The following is a 24,100-nucleotide window of genomic DNA, read 5'->3' as shown; positions in this document are numbered from 1 at the left end:
ATAGGAAGTTTCAACATGTTCTCAGTTGCTGGGCTTGTAAGACAATAAAATGTGCAGAGCAGTCTCGATAGGATAATTTCAGGAGGAAGGATTGATCATGAAGAGAGACTGGAGATGCAAAGATTACTTCAATTAGGATAACACTATCATCTGGTGATCTTCAGTTTATATTGTTATAGGATGGAAGGCGAATTCCTTTCAGTTGGTTGGAGAGGCAATAGACAAATGACATACATGAATCACTGCCGAATTATACAACTGTCTTCATAAAGAGAATATTAGAATATGAAATGTTCTTTAATGAAAGTTTTTTTAAACTACATGATAATTGAAATGCAAAATTTTGTTTTTCTTGAATCAAAAGTAAATATCATAATGTCTAACAACAAGCATTTGCACCATCCAGTCATGCCCACTTCTCTCTATTACCATCACGCAGGAGGCACACAAGTCTGAAGTCTGACACCAGTGTTAATTAGAGATAGTCAGCATTGTTTTGTGCACTGAAAATTGTGTCTCATGTGATATTCATTTTTTTCTTGTTCTTAATTTAATTGATTTACCACTTATGTACATAATTTATCTCTAACTTTCATTAGACATTTATTTGCATCATAAATGAATTAGTTGAAACTGAATGAAGAACTGAGCTGAATAACATAATTCAAAATGTAAATTGCATTTCTGAATAGACAGTATATGATAACATTTCACTGAATTATGCTTTGTGCCCAGTAACACAGATAATTAAGAAAAATGCAAATTAAGAGCGCGATTTTTTTGAACAATGCTACCATTTTCCTACTGTAACTACATGAATGAATGTTTATGGCCTCCTTTACAACAATACTATTCACGCTGCTACCTTTAACAAGGAGAAAGCTGATCGTGTGATGTGAAAGAACTTAATGTGCAAGCTACAGCTACGCAATGAGTCCCATTGCAGAATTAAACCAATTTTAAGGAGTGTAGTTCATTTCTAAATTCAATTTTTGTTATCCCTGTAACTGCTTTGCTTTCTGGATGTGCAATGCCAATGCAGTGTCCTTGAGAAAACAAATTTGAGACTCATAGATTCTGTTGCTGTTAAGGTTATTAACATTTTTTTCTTTAAAGTCCAATATACTGAAAACTTACAATGTGTTTAATTTCAACAGATAAAGAAGCTTTGTTCAATAAAATGTTACTTCCGTTGCTCATTCTTACCTCCAGAAAGAATGATGGCTGCCACGAAGAGAGCCAAATCACTGTCATCCAGCTCTAATGCATTGAATTTCATGGCAAATTCAAACTTGGGCTCCATTATTTCATTAAAGGGCCTCCGTAAGCTTTTCAAAAATTCTCGAGTCATAAAACCATTTCCATAGGCCACCAGCAATCCATCTTTGTTCATAATGGATGCCAACATGGCAAACATGGCCTCATAAACTCCATATTTTAATAGGGTCACTTGATCATTGAGATCAAGATTTACAAATTCAGGGATACTTTTCGCAAATTCCGTCAGTTCTCTTACTGTTTCCACTGATGTGCACTGACAGCGATGAAAGATTCTAACTTCAGCTTCTTTGTTCTGGATGCCATTTACTGCTTGCTTTGATACCAAATTCTCTTCTGCTAGGCACAATGTCTCCATGTCATGAATGACAAAAGGCTGAAAATGTATTATTCAAGAATTAGTAAACATCATTACATTCTTCTGAATCAAAACCCCAAAAGTAAGAAACATCATTTAAGTACTTTTTAAGAGCAGTAGAATCTAGGAATCCAGGCAAGATATAAAGCAGGCATAGTTCAATTACATAAGTGGTATATCAGATAAACTGATGTTTTCCGCAGGTGCTGAATTGAACTTTTAACAGGATCACAGATAAACCTGCATTATTGGAGATAAATTAGTGAATTTATTAATCCTAGACATATTGAAAAAGGAATGAAAATCTCATCAATAATGGATCTGTTTATCCACACTGTAAACAAAGTATTGAGAGTTGCACTTTCAGCAAAGAAAACATGAACAAAAATCAGGTCCATCAGGACTACTCAATGGTGTTGGGGAAAATGAATTTGCTAGTTTATGAAAGCCAATCAACCAGGAAGAGAATGCATAGGTTAGGGTCATTTTGGGAAAGCTATAGCTAGTCAATAAAAGCAGTTTAAATGCTGTAGACTTATATACCCAATGCCAATCATGAATATTTGCCATTCATGACTAACTACAGAGAGAACAAACCTCCTACAATAGAATGACCAAGTGTTAAATTGGAAGTTTTCTTTTTTTTTTTCTGAATATAAATATTTTAAATATATTTTGAACTGTAACACTTGCAAAATGTTCCAAGTGCAACTTCTGTGCTACTCAACTTTAAAGAACAAAACTACAATGAACATCAGAACTTTTGTGATCTTGTCACTCGGAGTACCACACGCCATTTCTTGCTTCATTTTCATCTACATGCCGAACATGGCAAGGTGATAGCTAAGAAAACGAAGGTGGAAGGCGAAAGAATAGAAATAATTTTTGTAATATTAAGATAATGATGATGATTACACTTTCACCACACCATTCACCACAGCTATGTACACTTCTTCAATTTTACCTCCCCTTCATGTGCATTCTATATCCTGCACAAATTTCTAGATCTGGGTCAAGCAGTACAGGAACATATTGAGTGGAATGCTTGATATCACAATGTGAATATAGTTTTCTATAATTAAAAAAAACTATTATTGTTAAGAAATTCCCCTCCCCACCCCTCCCCGTCGAGTGGTTACTATAATTGATTGCAGCAACAAGATGTCACACATAAAATCATTGAGCAGAAATTCTGTCTTCTCAGAATTGTTGGGCATTACCTGAAATGGTAGGGTGGAAGCTGCTTCCATTAGTAATTTTAGAATGGAGTAGGATAGCATGGCAGTGTTGCAGCGGTAGAGTTGCTGCCTTACAGCGCCAGAGACCCAGGTTCGATCCTGACTGCAGGTGCTATCTGTGCGGAGATTGTACATTCTCCCCATGATCTGCGTGGGTTTTTTTCAGTATCTCCGGTTTTACTCCCACACTCCAAAGACGTACGGGTTTGTAGGTTAATTGGCTTAGTATAATTGTAAGTTGGCCCTAGTGCGTAGGATAGCATTAGTGTGTGGGGATCGCTGGTTGGCGCGGACTCGGTGGGCCGAAGGACCTGTTTCCTCGCTGTATCTCTAAACAAAACTAAAGTAAACTAAGACAGGTACTTGGGAATGTGGATAATGGACAAAGAGGATGCAAGACTAAGAACCATCACACCTAAAACGACCAGTACAGATATAATGGACCTCCCTTCATGTTTTAAATTCAATGATCACCTGCAATTACTGAGATACGAGAAGTGAAATTCAAGATTAAGAATCAAACAAACGCACATTAGAAGTGGATAAAATTAAGGGATGGAAAGTGAGCACCATAATTATCTGAATTTTTAAAAAAAAATTCATCATCTGTCAAATCATATTATTTCTTGGTTAAACTGGAGAAAAATAATCACAAAGACTTACCGGCATGTTAGCTTTTCCTGTCAAAATGGCTCTGGCTTTGGTCTTATTCATGTTAAAATTCTTTAGGTAAGCCTCATACATATGTTTGGCAAGAGATACAAGATCAGCCATCTGTGAATTCTGTACATCTTGCTCTAGTGTTAGAATCTCTGCTTTTAATTTCTCCTTTTCAGATTGTGGCATTCGACCAAAACGAATAGCTATGCAGGTAGGAAAAAAAATAATTTCAACCACCCTTCCTTCATTTATGGGCTATAATTCTCCTTCATTTTCCTTTCCGATGATGCTATCATTCCTCCCCATTTTGGATAACACCATAATTGTTCTCACCCATTTCTGTTTTCAGTTCATGTTGGTACTTTATCACACATTCCTTTCTCCACCATTATAGCCCCTTTTAGTCCATGGTGCCAGATTTCTCCCTCTTCCTCGTAATTTGGTTATTCACTGCTACACTCTCTCCCTTATTCAGCACCGTTCCAATGACTCATCCTTCCTAAAACCAGATCCACACTAACCTCATTCTGAGTCTGAAGAAGGGTCGCAACCCGAAACGTCACCCATTCCTTCTCTCCAGTGATGCTGCCTGACCCGCTGAGTTACTCCAACATTTTGTATCTACCACACTAACCTCACCCCTTCTCAATCATTGTTCATCATCTCCATTTTCCTCTTCATTGTTCCTAGGCTCTTGCACCACCCCTGCTATCTTACCCTGGCTTCTGGCCTCGAGCAGCAGTAGCAGGTTCAATGACTGGTAATTATGTACACAGGCAAATGGGCAGTACCCCACATAAGCAACAATGGATCCAATATTAGTTCAAGGCAAAGGACCCAAGTTCTGAGATGCATGTAACAAAAAGGTAAATTTGTAATAAGTTGTATTACCATGTAGACCTTTCTGCCCTAGGCCACCTTCATTGTCAGAGTGAGACCCAGCGCAAATTGGAGGAACAGCACCTCATATTTCACTTAGGTAGCTGACACCCCAGCAGTATGAACATTGACCTCTAACTTCAAATAGCTCTCTCTCTCCATCCCCTCCCCATTCCCCGTTCTCCAACCAGTCTTACCATCTCTGACCCGCCCACTCCCTTGACATCAATCTGAAGAAGGGTCTCGACCCGAAAGGTCACCCACTCCTTCTCTCCAGAGATGTTGTCTGTCCCGCTGAGTTACTCCAGCATTTTGTGTCTACCATGTAGAACTGTTTTTGTTAACAATATGCTTACTGGCATCATTTACTGGAAGTTAGACAATATACAATGGAATTACATATATTTGGGGGGAAACGTTAATGTTGAATATAAATTAGTGTGAAATACATAAACTTAAACATATTTACATACCATGTTTATATTTGCTTAATAAGTGGAAACTTTCTATAACTTTTAACTGAAACAAATTAATGCACTTTGTATCTAAAACCATCAGTCTTGTATCATGTCATGGTATATGCATTTAATTTTAAATTTGTGTATGTCATTTTTTGAGATGAGGCATGGCTGAACTGATGGAAAGGTTGGAAGCTAGGGAAAAGAGAAAACTAATGGGCTGTACATAGGTTAGTGGTAGCAAGTGACAAATCAATTATTAAAGTAAAATAGGAAGAGTATTCAAACATTTGGTAACAATTAATACAGAATAAATATAAAATGAAAGACAATGAGGGATAAACGTAGGAAGTAGAAACAACAAGGCAAAGAAAATAACGAGGAATTGGATGGATATATTGAAACACAAGATGTGGCAGGTGAAAATGAGCAACTCAATAAAATATAGATCAATACTCAAAAGTAAATTATATACTTATCACAAGTTCACTCGTTATAGGAGCAGAATTAGGCCATTCAGCCCATCGAGTCCACTTCGCCATTCAATCATGGCTGATCTCTGCCTCCTAATCCCATTTTCCTGCCTTCTCCCCATAATCATTGACACCCGTTCTAATCAAGAATTTGTCTATCTCTGCCTTAAAAATATCCACTGACTTGGCCTCCACAGCCCTCTGTGGCAATGAGTTCTACAGATTAATTACCCTCTAACTAAAATAGTTCCTCCTCACCTCCTTTCTAAAAGAGCGCCTTTAATTCTAAGGCTATGACCTCTGGTCTTAGACCTTCCCACCAGTGGGAACATCCTTTCCACATCCACTCTATCTATGCCTTTATATTAGAGAATCCAATCAAAGCCTCAGATATGGGGGAAAAAAATCTGAATGTCAGTGACTTGAAAACCGATGTTTCTCTCTCCAGGGATATTGCTTGACTTGCTGAGTATTTCAAGCATTTTCTTTTTTATTACAGAACAAGGTATTTCCTAGAAATACAAAAACAAGGAGAGTCATATTTTTGTAGTGCATGGCCAATCACATGGATTATGAATTGCCTGTCTAGTCGGTCACGGAAAAGACCTTTCTATTATATCAGCTGAACATGAGCATTACCATAGCACTCAAAAAAAGTCAGAAAAACTAACAGACTCTAACTTTGGGATTGGGGTTTGGGAGGTGGGGGTGAGGGAGGAGCGAAGGAACAAGTTCTCACAACTGTAAAACAAACTGGAAAGACTTGTGCTGATGTTCCCTTTGGACAAACGAGGAACTGGGTGCAGTTAATTTAGTGATGGACACGCAGGTTCAGAACTCCTACATTAAAGCTTGTAAACAGGTAGGAAGATAGGACGAGATTAAAAGAGAGAAGGTAGAAGGAACTATGAAACTTCTCAGTCTTTTTCGAACAGGCAGGATTCCAAGTATAAAACTGGCTAGCAAGTATTGTAAAATTATTTTTGAGTGAATCTCTTCAAGGTAGACAAAGTTATAATTAAGAGCAAAGGGAAGAATCAAAATCAAATTAACCACGGGCTAAATTCTAACTAAAAATTGATTAAAAAAAACTAACTGAAAAAGTCAGGTGTATATTGTGGTGAAGAAGTAGTTTGGCATGCTTGCCTTCAATGGGAAGAGTAATCAGTAAAGAAGTTGGTACATCATAATGTAGCTGTATAAGTTGTTGGTATAAGAGGGACCTCAAGGATAACTTTTTCACTCAGAGGGCAGTTGTATCTCAAATGAGCTTCCAGAGGCACCAATAGACATGAATATAACATATTTTTAAGACATTTTGATAGATATGGATAGGAAGGATTTACAGGGCTATTGGTCAAATGCAGACAAATAGGACAAACCCAGTATGTCAACTTGCCCAGCATGGACAAGGTGGGCTGAAGGGCCTGTTTCCATCCTGCATAGCTCCATGGCTATGATAGAGATCTGTGCATCCTCTTTGGTCACATGAGAAGTCCCAGAAGATATGAAAGAAACCATTGTAGTTCCTTTGTTTAAGAAGGGCAACAGGAACAATCAAGAAATTATAGGCCAATTATCCTCATGGCAGAGGTAAGAAAATTATTGAAGAAAATTCTTGGGTATGATTTACTCACATTTAGAAAAGCATGGTTTATTACGGAGAGTCAGCAGGGCTTTGTGAAAGGGAGGTTCTGTCTCACATTTTTGATTGGTTTTTTTAGGAAGTGATTTACATTATCTGCATGGACTTTTTATAACGCATTTGACAAGGTCACTTACGGTCGGCTAATCCTGAGGATTAAGTTTAATAAAATCTACGGTGAATTGGTAGGTTGGATACAAAAATGACCGTCATTGAAGTCACAAGGTAATGGATGTTTCTCTGACTGAATGTCTGGGCCCAGTGGGTTCAGCAAGGATCAGTACTAGGATGTCATTTGTTGTGATATGGAATTTGGCACGTCTTCAATGACTCTTGCAAATTTCTACACATACATCATAGTAAACAAACTGTTGAGTTGCATCACAGCTTGGTTTGGGAACAGCTCTACCCAACACCACAAGAAATTGGAGCGAGTTGTAGATGTAGCCCGGTCCAACACACAGGCCAGACTCCCCACCATTAACTCCATCTACACTTCATGCTGCCTCGGAAAAGCAGCTAACATAATCAAATATCTGTCCCACCCCAATCATTCCTTCTTCTCCCCGCTCCCATCAGGGAGAAGAAACAGAAGCTTGAAAGTGCACACCACTCAAGTGAGCATCAGGAACGGCTTCTTCCTCTTGTTTTTTCAGGTTTTTGAACGATCCTTCCATAAGCTAAGGTACTGTCTTAGTCACCTCTATTCCATTGCAGATATTGGACTTTGTCTATGGAACTGGTGAGCTACAATGCTGAGAACTATATTCTGCACTTTGTATATTCCCTTTGCTCTACTTATTGTACTCAAGTTCGGCTTGATTGTATTTATAATATTGTATTATCTGATTTGATTGGATAGCATGCAAAACAAATCTTTTTACTGAACCTGAGTACACATGACATTAATAACACTAAACCTATAATATAAATTATATAATATTGGGATGAAAATATAGATGGTCTGATTAGTAAAATAAGTTGGCAGACAACGCAAAAATTGGTGGAGTTTTGGATGGTGAGGATGGTCAAGGGATACAGCAGTAAATAGATCAGTTGGAAACTTGGGGGTGGAGAAATGACAGCTGGATTTTAACGAAGTGTGAGGTGTTGCACTTTGGAAGATCAAATGCAAGGGGAAAGTATATAGTAAAGGCAGGACCATTAGGAGCATTGATGTATAGAATGATTAAAGAACAAAGAAAAATATAGCACAGGAACAGGCCATTTCATCCCATATCGTCTGTGCTGACCACAATGCTAATTTACTACTCCTATAAGTTTATACATGCTCTATTTTCCATCGCTGCTTGTTCATATGCCCATGGATATTAATTACCAGCATCAGTACTGTGGAAAGAGAAAGCTATTTTAAGCTGGTACTTAAAATCCATTTCTTCCACTTCTACCTTTGAGCAATTTAGTCTACTCTCTGATCTTAATGGCATTATGTCAATCTACAAATGGCTCCAGTAGTAATTTGGAAATTGTCACCTTTCCTATTCTACCATTTAATTTACATTCTAGCTGCTTTTACTTCCTCACCAGAACTTCTTTCTTAATTGTGCCTGTGAGGGAAACTTTAGAAAGTTAGACAGAAAGGGTGATACTGCAGGATAGTGATTTATGTATGTTAACAATTGTGACAAGAAGAATATAATTTGCAAAGAGTGCAGATTTAAAAGAGTTAAGAAAGCATACTTTGTAATTTTTGTTTATGGGCAATTTACAGTGACCAATTAACTTACTAATCGTTTTGGGACATAGGAGAAAACATACATTCTCAGGGGGAGAATATGCAAACTCCATAATGTCAGAGGTCGGCATTGAACCAGGCCGCTGGAGCACCATGCCTCATATGAAATGATGGCATATAAAAAGATCAACGGGTATGGTCTGACAGGCATCTGAGTGAAGCTGGGCAAGATATTTGTTCACACAACAAAAAAGGGGCCAATGCTCCTTAATACTGAGTTAAGGTGGAGTTGAATGCATTTCTGGGTACCCAAGTACTACTGGGGAATTAGTTTCCTCACTTGGCCATAACCATCATCTTACTGAGTGTACTGCAGACTTAAGTAGCAGCCATACAGTTTCTCATAATTTTCTAGGACAGTAATGTGCATAAATTATAACATGTTATACACATTGTATATGCCTCCTGTTGTAATTTTTATGTAATTGTCTGAGTCAATATACCTCACTGTAACCAGGATGTATTGTCAGCTATATCCTGAATTAGGCATAAATCTTGCAATTCATTTTCAGAATATGGGGAATATAAAATTATGAATTTCTAGAAGTGCTTCAGTGAACAAAAAAGGTTAATTTAGTTAATATCTTACCATGCACTTGTAAACATTTCTCTATCACTCATAAGTTCAATGGGGTTATTTAACGACAATAATCCGCTTCTATACTAACCCACAAAAATAACTGATATATATCGTACAACAAACTCTTCTCTAAAATGTCTGAAAAGTATCATACTAAATATACACTACTAAAACACCAGTTTATAAGTAAAAGAGAAATCTAACTGACGTATTTAGAAACTCTTGTACAACCTTCACTTTTAAATAAGGGTTATAGGTCTTGTAATCATACGTACAATGTTACCGTGGCAAAATAAATCCAAGGGCAATGGCCTGAGTAATGAAAAGGCAAAATAAATAAAGTGAGACATACGATTCTATCATAGCCCATTGATTCCAATCAATGTCTCAGAATCAGACCTCATTGTCAGGCATTCATTTGCCTGGTTGAACATCCTCGCATTGAGCAACTTCTCATTTAGCTCCAAGGTAGACACAAAATGCTGGAGTAACTCAGCGGGTCAGGCAGCATCACTGGAGAGAAGGAATGCCTGACCCGCTGAATTACTCCAGCATTTTGTGTCTACCTTCGATTTAAACCAGCATCTGCAGTTTTCGTTCCTCTCATTTAGCTACACTCACTTTCTCCATATCAAAGTTTAGATTTTGGCATTTCATAGGCCCAGCTATTCCTGTATTTTTGTGGGATATGTGGAACAGTCTTAGGCCAATTCCCTTATTCTTTTCAGAGTACATAGATAACTGCATTGGTGCTGCTTTCTGAACTCGAATATGTCATCACCTTTTCTGCCAATTTCCACGTTCACATGCTCCATCTCTGATTCCTGTCATCCCTTTCTTTCCATCATCTCAGGGGATAGGTTAGCTGCAAGCATCCATAACAAGCCCACATTCCCACAACTATCTTGACTCTACTTCCTCCCATTCTACAATTCAGAGACAAAAGGTGTCTCTGAAATGTCTTCCTTCTTTCTGAACTGTGGCTTCCTCTAACATAATGGACAGAGCACTTGCATATCTGATCTACTTGCTGCACCTCTGCTCCTAACCTCCCTCTTTTTAGGCAATGTAAGCACAGCATTTCCCTAATCCTTGCCTTCCACGCCATCAGCTTCCAGATTCAACAGATGATCCTTCATCTCTGCCAGTTCCCACAAGATTCTACCACCAGACATGTATTCCCTGCCCTTTGATCATTTCCAAGTAATCACTCCCTTTGTAAGTCTGTGATCTGCACCTGTATCTACTTATCATTCTCCTGTTTAAAGAATTTCCGATGTAACACCTGCCCTTTCACCTCTTCGCTTCCAACCATCCAAGGACCAAACTATCTTTCCAAGTAAAGCAGCAATTCACATGTGCTTCTTCCAACCTATGTACTACATTCAATTTTCACAATGTGGCCTCTTCCATATTTCAGAATCCAAACACTGATTGTGCGATCGCTTTGCGAAACTCGTGTTCAGGAGTGATCCTGAGCTTCTGGCTAAATGCCACTTTAATTCACCATTTCACTCCCACTTGACCTTCATTTGTGGCCTCCTGCACTGTTGCAATGAGGCCCAGCACAAGCTTGAAGAACATCACCTAATTTTCCTCCCAAGCATATTGGAACTTTCCAGAAATGAATTCTCCAACTCTTTCTGTCTGCATCAGAACTAGCCATTTCTGCCTATAATCAGGCAGAATGATTGATTCAGAGATGTTATCCTTTTTCAGAAAAATTGTCTGACCTGTTGGATATGTCCCATAGCCTTGCTTTTAGCAACACAATACACAGACAAAGCAGCATAATCTATGCTTACTGTGACATTTAATTTATTTTGGACTCGCCTTACCAGAGATATTTTTATTTCAAAAATAAACTTTATTCATAATAAAAAGTATACAAAAAAGAACAGTGCAAAACTCTTTACATTCTTAGTGTTTTCAGCCTATACATTCACCGTGGCTGGTTCTATACATGGTAGTATTAGCACATCCTTTTTGTACATAGCACCATTGGCACTTTATGTGGCCCTCCAGAGTAATAGTCTTCCGTTGTTTGAGGGGTTTCCCCACCAGATTCAGCCCCTCAGTAACCAGTAGAAGGACATGAGGTGGTGATTCAGCACTCAGCTTCAATGCTCAGAAGGGGCATCTCCTCAAGTTTTGGCTGAACTTCAGCCCCACGATCTTGATATTTGGTCACCCAGTATGGGGGGGGGGGGGGGGCAGGACTCAAGAGACAGTCGGTTGGGGGGGGTATTTCCCAGTCGGTTTGCTCTTGGGCCTGGCCAAGATGGCCAGTCACGGGTCCAGGCAGCGGTCAGTCGAGAGTTCCACCTGAGTCGATTGCCTGCCCTTCTTCTGGACCTATGTCTGTGTCCGTATGTCCCTGGAGAGGGAGCACGCAGTGTTCACGGGGACTCTGGAGGCCTTCCGCCATCACTGGTCGCCGTGGGGGGTAGAGTATATTGTGGATAGGTTTGACAACATACTGTTTAATTGATGTTTGCAAACTGCCAATGGCAGTTTTGATCTTTCCAGTACTCTGTATCTGTGACTAATTGAATAAAAGCTCCTTGTTAAGGGAAAAAAAAGCTTCAATGCATCCCTTGGCATGTACTTTCCTGCAGTCTGGAATGTGCCAGTCCGTAGTATTCCTTTATGAACATCTCAATGTGCTGGAAGACCAACAAGTTTTGGGCCAAAGAGCGCTCCATGCTGAACCACAGCTTGACGTAGTTGTTGGTGTTTGGAAAAATGTTTCCATGAAAGACAGGTAACATGGCAATGTCCAGCTGACTGGCACATCACATGACAACAAGGCCAGGCCCATCCTTCGCTTCACTGAGAAGTTAGTGCAGGTCCTAGCAACTGCTGACTGACCCATCAACTGATCACTGCTTTTATCCTCTATACAAAATCTAGCCGGCGCAGCAAAAGTGGGATAGACTGCGTGCCACGTGGGTCACTACATGAAAAGAGATATATTAATCCAGAACCAGCTAACAATTTAGGCACTTCTTAATCAGTCAAACACAGTGTTCCAATTTTGTCCCCAGATTTTCAGAAACCACCCTCACGTACCATTATGTGACATTCCAACAGAAAGGCACTTCTGAAAACGACAGCACTGGCATTTGTTCCGGTTCTTTTTTTGAATCTTACAATTGCGTTCACACTGATCATAGTCCAGTTTCAATCGTATGGTTCGCCGAAAAAAGCCCTGTAACATTAAAAGTCAAAGTGGCATTAATGAAGCAGCTTGATTTTAAATTGAGCAGTAGTATTTAATAACTGCATTTTCTGTGACTTTCTGAAACAAAATTTAGAGAAAATTACTGACTTGATAATCTAATCCCTGGTCCAAAATAATCCTCCTGGACCTTGTTTCCCTGAGTACATGTTCAGCAAACAATAAGCGATAAGAGCTATAAACCGTCACTTCTATAGCCATGATTTGAGCTAAAACTGTAATTATAATCCAAAATTAATTGGTCAACTGAAACACGTGTTTTAATAATGTTTATTGAAATCATCGTCAATAATTTAAAAAAAATACAAATTATAGTTTTTGTTCCCATTTTAGTGAAGTATTGATCACTTAGCTCTGAGGCAAAATTTCTTCATGGAGATCTTCAAAGATCATTCGCATTCTCTACCTCAGTTATTGATTATATTTAAGACCAAGATAAGTAGCTCTAGACTATTAAAGGAATCAGAAAGGCAGATTATTATCTGAATGGTGTCAAGTTAGGAGGAGGGGGAGTTCAACGAGATCTGGGTGTCCTAGTGCATCAGTCAATGAAAGGAAGCATGCAGGTACAGCAGGCAGTGAAGAAAGCCAATGGAATGTTGGCCTTCGTAACAAGAGGAGTTGAGTATAGGAGTAAAGAGGTCCTTCTACAGTTGTACCGGGCCCTGGTGAGACCGCACCTGGAGTACTGTGTGCAGTTTTGGTCTCCAAATTTGAGGAAGGATATTCTTGCTATGGAGGGCGTGCAGCGTAGGTTCACTAGGTTAATTCCCGGAATGGCGGGACTGTCGTATGTTGAAAGGCTGGAGCGATTGGGCTTGTATACACTGGAATTTAGAAGGATGAGGGGGGATCTTATTGAAACATATAAGATAATTAGGGGATTGGACACATTAGAGGCAGATAACATGTTCCCAATGTTGGGGGAGTCCAGAACAAGGGGCCACAGTTTAAGAATAAGGGGTAGGCCATTTAGAACCGAGATGAGGAAGAACTTTTTCAGTCAGAGGGTGGTGAAGGTGTGGAATTCTCTGCCTCAGAAGGCAGTGGAGGCCAGTTCGTTGGATGCTTTCAAGAGAGAGCTGGATAGAGCTCTTAAGGATAGTGGAGTGAGGGGGTATGGGGAGAAGGCAGGAACGGGGTACTGATTGAGAGTGATCAGCCATGATCGCATTGAATGGCGGTGCTGGCTCGAAGGGCTGAATGGCCTACTCCTGCACCTATTGTCTATTGTCTATTGTCTAAAGCAAATTAAATTTGGTGGTTTGATGCACAGGATCCAGTGTGATCTAACAGAAAAGGAATGTTGCATGATTGAGAATTGGTTGACAGACAAGACACAGGGGTGGATATAAATAGGACTTGTTGGGGGTGATAGGCAATAACTAATAGTCTACCACAGGGATCACGGATTGGGCACCAGCTATTCACAATGATTTGGATGAGGGAGCCAGACGTGATATTTTTAAATCCACCAATGGTACAAAATTGTATGGGATTGCGAGTTCAAGCAACTTAGACAATTTGAGAAAGAGGGCAAATATGCAGCAAGTACAGTGTAAAGTGGATAAAAGTCAAGTTAACCATTTTGGGAGGAAAACAGAGAGGCAGAATATTACTTAAATAGTGAGCGATTTGGAAATGTTGTTGTAAAAATGGACAGACTAATCATTGAAACAATGTGGAGTTACGGAGGTAATTGGCCTTCATTACAAGATGTTTGTGCACAGAAACAAGTTTGATTTGCAAATTATAGAGGACCTTAGTGAGAGCACACATGGAGCCCTGAATGCAGCTTTGCTCTCCTAGCCAAAGAAAGGATATAAGAATGCAGCCTTGAATAACTAGAATGGCAGGACCACTGTACGAAGTAAAATTTGGTCAACTAGGCCTGGATTCATTGTAGTTGCGAAGAATAAGAGGGGTTCTAGGGTTGGTGGGTGGTGGAGGCAGAATGTTCTCAAATGAAAAGGTCATCATCACAGGATACAGGATACATTTAGAATGGAAATTAGGAGAAATTTCTTCACTTAGAGTAGAACTTTGAAATTCTCTGTCAGAGAAAGTGGTTGAGGCCAAGCCCCTGAATATATTTATGAAATAGGTAGGTATACTTCTCGATATCAAAATCTAATGGAGAGGAAAGAGGAATACGATTATAAAGTCAGAGAGTTGTACATCATCAAAAAGGGCTTTTCAACCATTTTCCTATTTTCCATTTGATGGTGAGCTTCAGGATCATCACCAATTTCACTGAATGGCAAAACGAGTACAGAGAACTAAATAGACTCACACAAGTTTAATAAATATGGAGATGAGAAAAAACTTTTTCAGTCAGAGAGTTGTAATCTGTGGGATTCTCTGCCATAGAAGGCAGTGGAGGCCAATTCTCTGGATGCTTTCAAGAGAGAGCTAGATAGAGCTCTTAACGATAGCGGAGTCAGGGGGTATGGGGAGAAGGCAGGAACGGGGTACTAATTGTGAATGATCAGCCATGATCACATTGAATGGCGGTGCTGGCTCGAAGGGCCGAATGGCCTACTCCTGCACCTATTGTCTATAAACAACATTGACATAGCACACAAACCTTACAGCCTTCACAGGCATGGACGCCATAGTGGAAACCAGAAGCCTTGTCTCCACACACTCGACATTCAATGCATAGGCCAGAGGTGGAAGCATCATCTTGGGTCAATGGAGTAGTAGGTAAGATTACTGATGATGGACTAGATGCTGGAGAAATTGTATCTGAGTGCAGATGGGAGAAAGATAAAATAAGACTTGGGAGTAGTTCAAGTAAATATTTTAGTTATTTTACTCCTTAACTAGCAGTGATTTTTATAATGCAGAAGGGTCGTCTCAGAAAGTGTGATCATATTACAAAATACAAATAATCCATATTGTTCTTCCTGACAATGAGCAATCAATCTCAATGCACAACTGGATCAAGTGTGACCAGAGAATGAAAAAGACAGGTAGTTTTCCTTCAAATGAGGAATGATTTTACTTTCCAACATTTGTATTCAACCTACCAAAGATGGCCCAACATTCTGCTTTCTACATTGAATATGGAATCTTAAAATGATTCTAGGAAAATCCCAGATATTAACAAGAGAAAATATTTCATTATCACTATCCAGTTTGATTGAGTTTATCAACCTGTGTATGGAAAAGGTAAGCGTCTTAAAAAGAGAAAGCACTATTTCACTGCATTGAGATATTTTCATTAGGACGATGGTGCAAATATGCACCATTTTTGGTGCATATTTCAGAAAATATTTAAATTTTTCACAGGTAATTATAATTTTGGAAATATGGCAGCCATTCTGTGCAAGCAAGCTCCACAGAGAGCAGAATGAAAATAAACAGAAAATTTGTTTAATTGATATCAGTTCCGTAAATATTGAACAAGACACCAATGAAAACCCTGCATTTCTTTGAATATTGGCAAGCAATCTTTACAATTCACTTCACAAGATGCATGGTGTGATATCTTACTTAACAGATGGCACTTCAATACAGCACCACATCTCAAGGACTAGACTGAATTTTTTTATGTACTTTTTATAATTAGAATTAACTAAAGAAGTGTTCAGCGAGGATGCCACAATCTTCTGAAGGGATAACTGCCACCACTGAGCCATATCTGGTACAAGGAAAAGAATTTCATCAACAGTTTGGGTAATGAAATCATGCTGCAGTTTTATAGTTCTGTGGTCAGGACACATTTTAAAAGTCACATTCCTTCCTGGCCACCAACAGACAAGTGCAACTCAAAAGCGAGTGAGCAAAGAGCAAAAATAACCTTCCCTCGAGCTTATCATTTGGATGAAGCCAATCCCGGAACATTTGTGCTCAGTGCTTTTTGTTATGACAGTACACACTGACACAGTGTACCAGCGTCTCTGACAAGTTAAAAACCAGATTAGCAATATTTTTTATTTTTTATTACTACAAACTGATTGCTCAAGTTCAAAAAACCAAATTTGTTAACTAAATTAGGCAGCAGGCCCTTAAACAACTTAAGCAGCTTGGGATGATGATCTGTCATAGATACCAACAGCAAGGATTGATATGCATAATGGTACCTTTTTGTCTAAAAAAGGTATGTTTTTACTTTTAGGAGGAAGGTATGGGCATCGTCAACAGCTGTTTAGCTTTGGGACAGCTCAAGGAACAAGCTGACATCAGGTACTACTAAACTCAAAATATGGTGTAGGAAACTACATATAGAATATGACACAGGGTACATATTTTAGTAGAATAAAGAATTTGCATTTTTATGATGAATTACCACTGTATAATCTTACCAAACTAAATTAGATGATATAGATTGTTTGCTATATGTCAAAACACCCAGATTGAAAAAAGAGAACAACCTCACATTGGCTAGAAGGCATCAATGGTCCATCTGCCAAAAAATGTTGATACAAGTTTTTCCTGGATATATTTCAAATGTACAACTGAAAGTGGCGTATTGAATATACAAGAACTCAAAATACATACTAATGTGTGACTTATTTGTAAGGTATCTTAAAAAGCAAGTGTTTCTCTATATTCTGAATGCTCAATGTGAACATTAGCACATTTAGGAACACAAGAAACAGGAATAGGAGTAATCCATGAGGGTCCTCCTGAACCTGTTCATCTATCAATAAGATCATTTATTTTCCAGACTAGGCCTATCGTTGTAATACCTCGAGTATTCACAAATATATCACTCAGAATCTTAAATATTCACATTACTACCACAAATGTTTCATCATTCAGATCTTTTCAGTTCTTTCACAAATTCATTCTCCTTCAGATACCCTTCAATCCCACCTCTTCTCTTAGGGTGAATCTAGTTTCCTGAGAATCGCTTTGTTGTTCCTTTATTACACATCAACCAAGGACAATCTATTCTTTATTTGTAACAAGACTAAAAGTGTCCAAACTACTCCAGGTATAGTTTCACCTATACCCTGTGCAATTCATTATTCTTATACTCAAACACTCTATACTAGAAATTCAGCCCTTCCAGTACTTAACACTATACCCACACTGAGACAACTGCAAGCTGCAAATTTTCAGCTGTTAGCTTGCAAGTGGCTAAGAGATTTGAGAAACTGCTCAAAATCAAGAAGAGTTTTCAATGAAGTGAATCTTTCCATTGGCTGAAATGTCAATAACCAAGGAACAGAAATTCAAGTGAATTAACAGAAAAATCTAAGGGCACTATATAGTTCACTTCAAGTGAACAATAGTGAAATATAGTTCATTTCAAGTGGGCAGGATTTGGAATACTAATTCAAGTAGCTGCCAAAAGATAATTGAAGAAATATTTTAAAGGGAAAACATTGCATGCGTGTGGGGAAAAACAATAGCGGAAGTTACTGGATTTCTCTCTTGATAGTTATATAACAAATCTGTAAATTGGTAGCAGAGCTATGTCCCACGCAGGCATAAAGCTCTAATTTATTATTTTTCAAGCGATTTAGCATAACTGCTAAATATTAATATCAGTCTAAAAATTCAAATGTCAGTTACATCTAATTTGTCTCATTCCAATTCCCTTATTTAAAACATATAGGCTGGTATCAGTGACAGTCCAGCTCCCAAGCAACTTCAATTGAAGTAAACCCGTACCTTGCACGGTTTCATTTGATCCAGGACCATTTCCTGAAGTAAGGTTCTCATCACCACTGAACGTCTCTGAACTGTTGTCCCCTATAGACTGTGAAATGTCCTGTACTTCCTCCATTTCCTGCACCAATTCTCCAGCCACAGGACTCCTAGAGTCATTTTCAAGTAGTGATAATGGATCAGAGTTGATCTGTGTGTCTACCATTCCAGTTGACACGGTCAGGCAGTGTAACACTCATCAGTCTAAAAAAGAAAACATAATTCACCACTGAATATTGCTATTTAAATTTTTGATCAAATTGAGAACCATACATTTCATATTAATAAAAGTACACACAGGAATAATTGGTGACAAAACCATACATTATCTAAGATTCTCCAGACATTCCCAATCAATGTCACACAACTTCCATTTTGCAAATGTTTCAACTTTCAAAGCTTTAATCACAAGTAAAAGACCTGCAAAACAAGCATATTTCCATAAAAACAACGTCCTCTGCTCTTTACCATGATGTTCAATAAACTACAATTTGTGTTCTGTAATTTCAGACAATAAAACAATTCTTTAATATATCTATCCAACAACTTTTAAAATCTGTTGATTATTTTTCATTTTTCAGTTGAGCTTGAGAATAATTTCACTGACAAATATCATAGCTAGGCTAATTTCTTATATTGAAAGAATTTTGAAAAGAAACAGAGTACAACGCAAGTAAACATTTAGTCCCTCAAGCTTCAACTAAATGATTGATTGGCATGTCAGATTAAAGAAAATCACACGGCTTTATATACGTATATTTAAAGCCAGACGGTATCTCAGGAGAAGGTAGGACCACTTAAGGATAGAGGAGGGAATTTATGCCAATGTGCTTCGTGTCAATCGTAGGGAAGCTGATCGAGAGGATTCTTTGGGATAGGATTTACTTACATTTGGAAGAGAATGGAATAATTATGGCCAATGAGCATGGCTTTGTCCATGGCAGGTCATGCCTTACTAACTTGATTGTGCTTTTTGAGGAGGTGATTAATGAGGGTAGGACAGTGGATGATGTCTGTAGGTTTCCAATAAGGCATTTGATAAAAGTCCCTCAGGGTAGGCCAATGCAGAAGATTAAGATGCATCAGATCCATGGTGACTTAATGGTTTGGATTCAGAACTGGCTTACCCATTGAAGATGGAAGGTGGTGGTGGAAGGAGGACGACGACGGGTTGTGTTCCACAGGGATCTGTGCTGGGATTATGGTTGTTTGTGATATATATAAATAACTAGGGTGTAAATGTAGGCGGTAATTTACTGAAGACACCAAAATTGGTGGAGTTGCACAGGGTGAGTGAGGAAGGCTCAAAAGAATATTTTCAGTGTGCAATAGACGGCCCCCAAGATCCCTCTGTATATCAAAGCAGTTAATAGTCATCATTAACTGTATATCTTCCCCTTACATTCCATATTCCAAAGAGGAACATCTTACTCTTGCTCAGATTAAACTCCATCTGCCATTTCTCGGTCCATATTTGTAATGAATCTTTATCCTGCTGTATCCTCCATTGTGAGCTGCATTTGGAGTTTTGGTCGCCTCATTACAGGAAGAATGTGGGAGCTTTGGAGAGCAGAAGAGATTTACCAGAACGCTGCCTGGATTAGTGGGTATGCGTTGTAACAAGAGGTTGTACAAACTTGGATTGCTTTCTCTGGGGCATTGGAGGTTGAGGGGAGACCTGACAGAAGTATATACAATTATGAGAGCCATAGGTAGGATAGACAGTCAGAACCCCTTTCCCCCAGGGTGGAAATGTCAAAGACTAAAGGGCATAGCTTTAAGGTTAGTTGGAGTAAAATTAAAGGAGATGTTTTAAAGGCAAGTTTTCTTACACAGAGAATGATGGCTGCTTGGATGCCAGGATGGTAGCAGAAGCAGGTATGATAGTGGTTTTTAAGAAGCTTATAGATAAGCACGTGGCTATGTAGGGAATGGAGAGATATGGATCATGTGCTGGCAGAGGAAATTAGTTTAACTTGGCATCATGCTCAACACAGACATTGTGGGCTGAAAGACCCGTTACTGTGCTGTACCATTCCATGTTCTATGAAATGAGATTTGCGCATTGAAAAACTACGTATAAATTATTTGCCAAAATCTGCTGTGAACCGCTAATAGCTAAATGCTATAAACTACTATAAATAAAACATAAGCTAAGTTGCACTGCATTGGCCAAAAGTATTATTTAAAACAGTTATTGTCCAGATATGTCAATTTATTTATACAACATTTATTTTAAAGTGATTCACTGAAGCTGATACGGAGGCTTCAAGTCTTTAATATTGAGTTGAAATACATCTCTGCTCTTGAAGCAGTCTGAATATTAAGGGACAGTGGATGTGATAATTTTGGGATCAGACCAGCGGTAATGAGATGGAAATATGTATTATCAGTCTACAGGTGGAAACTGAAACTATAGTTTGACGATATTACCAAGAGGCAGCAAGTAATTGAGAGTATTGGGGATCCTTGTGGAATAGGTGTAGCCATACAGGAACAGTAAGAAAACACACTGTAGGTAACATGACTATGACTAGATATAAGCTTGAAACAGTCACGTGTGATCTTATCCAGCTCGACCACTGTGGAGAGGCACTGGAGGAGGATTGAATGGCAAACTATCTCAAAGGCTCCAGTCAGAAATGAAGTGAAAGCATCCCTTTGTTACACAAAATGCTAGAGTAACTCAGCAGGTCAGGCAGCATCTCAGGAGAGAAGGAATGGGTGACGTTTCGGGTCGAGACCCTTCTTCAGACATCCCTTTGTTACAATCATTTAGAATGTCATTGTTAACTCCAAAGAAAGCTTTTGGCACTGTCATCAGGATGAAAATCTATCTGCACGGATTCAAACAAGATTTTCAAGAAAGTTTAGTCATGGCTATGACATGGTTAAAAGCCTTGGAGAGAAAAGGAAGTTGGAGGTGGAGTCATAGTTTTAAAAGTGGTTTTTTTGTGTCAAGCAATTATTGCAGCTCACTAACCATGTCACTGAACAGGTTCAGACATTTTCCCCCACAAGTCATAATAAAGGCTTGCATGTAAAACATTGCAGGGAAATCAATTCAAGTATGCCTCCTAAAGTGACAAATTTATTTTCTTTCTTTCTTTCCCATTTGAACCCGAGGACTTAAAACTTACAGACTGAATTTATTGAATGGCTTGATTTGAAAAGAATTTCAATTATAAATGTTGGATACAAAAATTAAAAATTAGAGCTAAGAATTAGGATACTTAAGGTAGTTCCTCAGCTAAATGTCCCTCAAATTTAAAACTGTTCTCAAAATGGATGTTTCACTATATTTTCGAAAGATCACTTCTCTATTCTAAATGCTTAAAAGAAACTGGTTGGATTAATCCAACCCAGATAAAAACAAACTTTTGTTAGTCAATCACTGACCAGCCTGATAATCTCCATGGTGAAATTTGCAGCTGGAGACTGCAAAAGGCAGACACGTGACAATCGAATTTCAAGGTCAAAGTATCCAATTTTAATCTGCTCACAATCTGAAATTTTAAAATAAAAATTGTATTCCATCATCTAGATTTTATTTAAACATTCAAAACATTGTTATGATCTTAGTGCTCAAAATAGTAGTGTGCAGTGTGTCAGGGTGAATGGGTTTATTTAAATTGATAAGAGTGAACAGGTTCATTCAAACATGCGAGGGCTGGTAGAGGACAGGCCAAAGGTCTGCAATGATACTGTATGGCAAAGAACTGCAACATGGGAGTTTTCAGTTCACTGAGGGCAAACTTCAACTTGGGAGTTTACGATGTACAATTTATTAATAGTTGACTGGACTAACATGACACTTTCTGATCTCCCTGATTCAAACATATAGTGACAAAACAACCAACTCCAGATGAATATGAAATATAGCTTCTAAACTGTTCTGATCAGTATTTTCAAAACTATTTGTCCTTTTAAATCTAATGTTGTGCATATATGCTACTCAGTTATCAAAAGGATTAAGATTAGAAGGAACAATGTGGATGGTACACTAGGATAAATATTGTTGCTTATAATTGGAAGCACCAGCTTTCAGACATTGAAAATGCAAGATGTTCTGGAGTTCCCGCATATGTGGAAGTCCAAGATTCATCTTTGAATGCCACATGGAATTCGATGTTGCATAAGATTAGGGTTGCAGATTAGAAAGCAAAAGAAGAGGCAATATTTCTCAAAATTATTTTAATGCTCATTATTTTTCTCTTTCTCGTCCCTTTCATCTGTCGAGGTCATCAGGGGCATGCAGGAGGGAGGCCTATGCGCTATGCTGCTTGAGGCCTAGTCATCCTGCTACTTGCCCTGGTATAAAGGGCAAATCAGATCATTGCTCTGCATCTCACCAAGGTGAGTGAAGGCAAGCGTGGACCAAACTCCAACAGGGGCATCCTACAAGGGATGGCCTATAAAGGTTGCAATGCACGATTGGATGGTAAAGAAACAATAGGGCCTATAAAGGTTTCAATGCATTAGGGATTGGATGGTAAAGAAACAAAGCAATAATTGGTACCATATGGGGTAGTCAATAGTCAATAGTCGTTTATTTGTTACATACACATAAATGTGTAGTGAAATGAAACATTACCCGCAGTTGAACAATAAGACCAATAAGATTAATCAATAAAAATGCAATAACACATACAATCACAACTAACACCAAACAAAAAGAAACATCCATCACAGTGAGTCTCCTCCAGTCCCTCCTCACTGTGATGGAAGGCCAGAATGTATTTTTCTCTTCCCTGCCGTCTTGTCCCGCGGTCAGGCTGTTGGAGTTGCCACGTCGGGGCGGTCGGGGCTCCCGATATTGAAGCCCCCGCTGGGCGGTGAAAAATCCCGCGGCCTATTTCAGGCCGCGCCGGACGGTGAAAGGTCCGCGGTGGGCAGACCCAAGCCCCGCGATTCGGGGCGGGCGAACACGCTGCCTCTGCCGCTGCCGGAGCTCCCGATGTCGGCCCCCACCCAGGGGCCTGCGGGTTTCCGACGTCCACGTGGCCCACGCCGGAGCCTCCGGAGACGAGTCGCAGCCGCTCCCGCAGCATTCGCAGGCAGCCAGCGCCGCAGGTGGTGAGTCCGGGCCACGGGCTCTGCGAACCAGAGCCCCAGGTGGTCCCAGGTGTATGGCCGGTGGTAGGCCGCAACGGGAACGGAGACACGACACAGAAACAAAGGTCGCGTCTCCGTTCGGGAGAGAGAATTTTACAGTTCCCGTTCCCTCCCACCCCCCCCCCCCCAAAACATAACCTAAAAACACTACATCATATTAAAACTACAATTCAGACAAAAACAACAAAAAACACAAAAGACAGACGGACTGCAGGCAAGCCGCAGCTGCGACGGCAGCGCTGGCTCCTTTAGGAATGATTACAGTACAATCTGCTTATATATATTATCCTTACGGCACATATTTATATATACGGTGACTCACCAATGTGACCCCTCTAACTTCCTTGCTAACTGGAAAAATACTGTGACCAAATGATTTCAGAGATCTCATTAATTGATCAGTTCACCATAGAGCATCATTTTTTTGTTTTATCAAACTCAGATTTCACACAAAATAAAACTGGCTATCCCACCTTTCACCATGACAGCTTAAGGGCCTGTCCCACTTAGGCGATTTTTTAGGTGACTGCCGGCGACTGTCATAGTCGTAGCAGGTCGCCGAAAAACCGGCGACTGGAACCCCCCCTACGACAATGTCTACGACAAGCTACAAAAACCTACCATCTAGTCAACGTCAGACTACAGCAAGCTACCGACAACCTGTGACCCGATCGTCGCGACTTAGGACGTCCACCTACGACCACACCGACACCAACCTACGTCCACCCGCGACAAACTACGACAAGCTACAACCC

The 24,100-nt window shown here is 39.4% G+C and overlaps 1 protein-coding gene across 4 annotated transcripts in view; it reads right to left on the bottom strand.

Annotated features, from left to right (window-relative positions):
• The window catches only part of LOC144603528 (peroxisome proliferator-activated receptor alpha-like), a 42,293-nt gene that overhangs the window by 6,124 nt on the left and 12,069 nt on the right, over positions 1-24,100 (bottom strand). For all 4 annotated transcript variants that reach the window (XM_078416847.1, XM_078416845.1, XM_078416846.1 and 1 more), the window contains exons 3-7: positions 18,195-18,434; positions 15,154-15,314; positions 12,398-12,536; positions 3,538-3,737; positions 1,207-1,654 (exon numbers count right to left, since the gene is read on the bottom strand). In XM_078416847.1, coding sequence (XP_078272973.1) covers positions 1,207-1,654; positions 3,538-3,737; positions 12,398-12,536; positions 15,154-15,314; positions 18,195-18,396 — 1,150 coding nt within the window. In that variant the 5' untranslated portion in view covers positions 18,397-18,434. The remainder of the gene's footprint in view (positions 1-1,206; positions 1,655-3,537; positions 3,738-12,397; positions 12,537-15,153; positions 15,315-18,194; positions 18,435-24,100) is intronic.

The sequence above is a fragment of the Rhinoraja longicauda genome, chromosome 20 (assembly GCF_053455715.1).
Source record: "Rhinoraja longicauda isolate Sanriku21f chromosome 20, sRhiLon1.1, whole genome shotgun sequence".
NCBI classification, from domain to species: domain Eukaryota; kingdom Metazoa; phylum Chordata; class Chondrichthyes; order Rajiformes; family Arhynchobatidae; genus Rhinoraja; species Rhinoraja longicauda.
The sequence above is the reverse complement of the archived record's forward strand: the minus strand, read 5'-3'. Positions and strand labels throughout refer to the sequence as shown.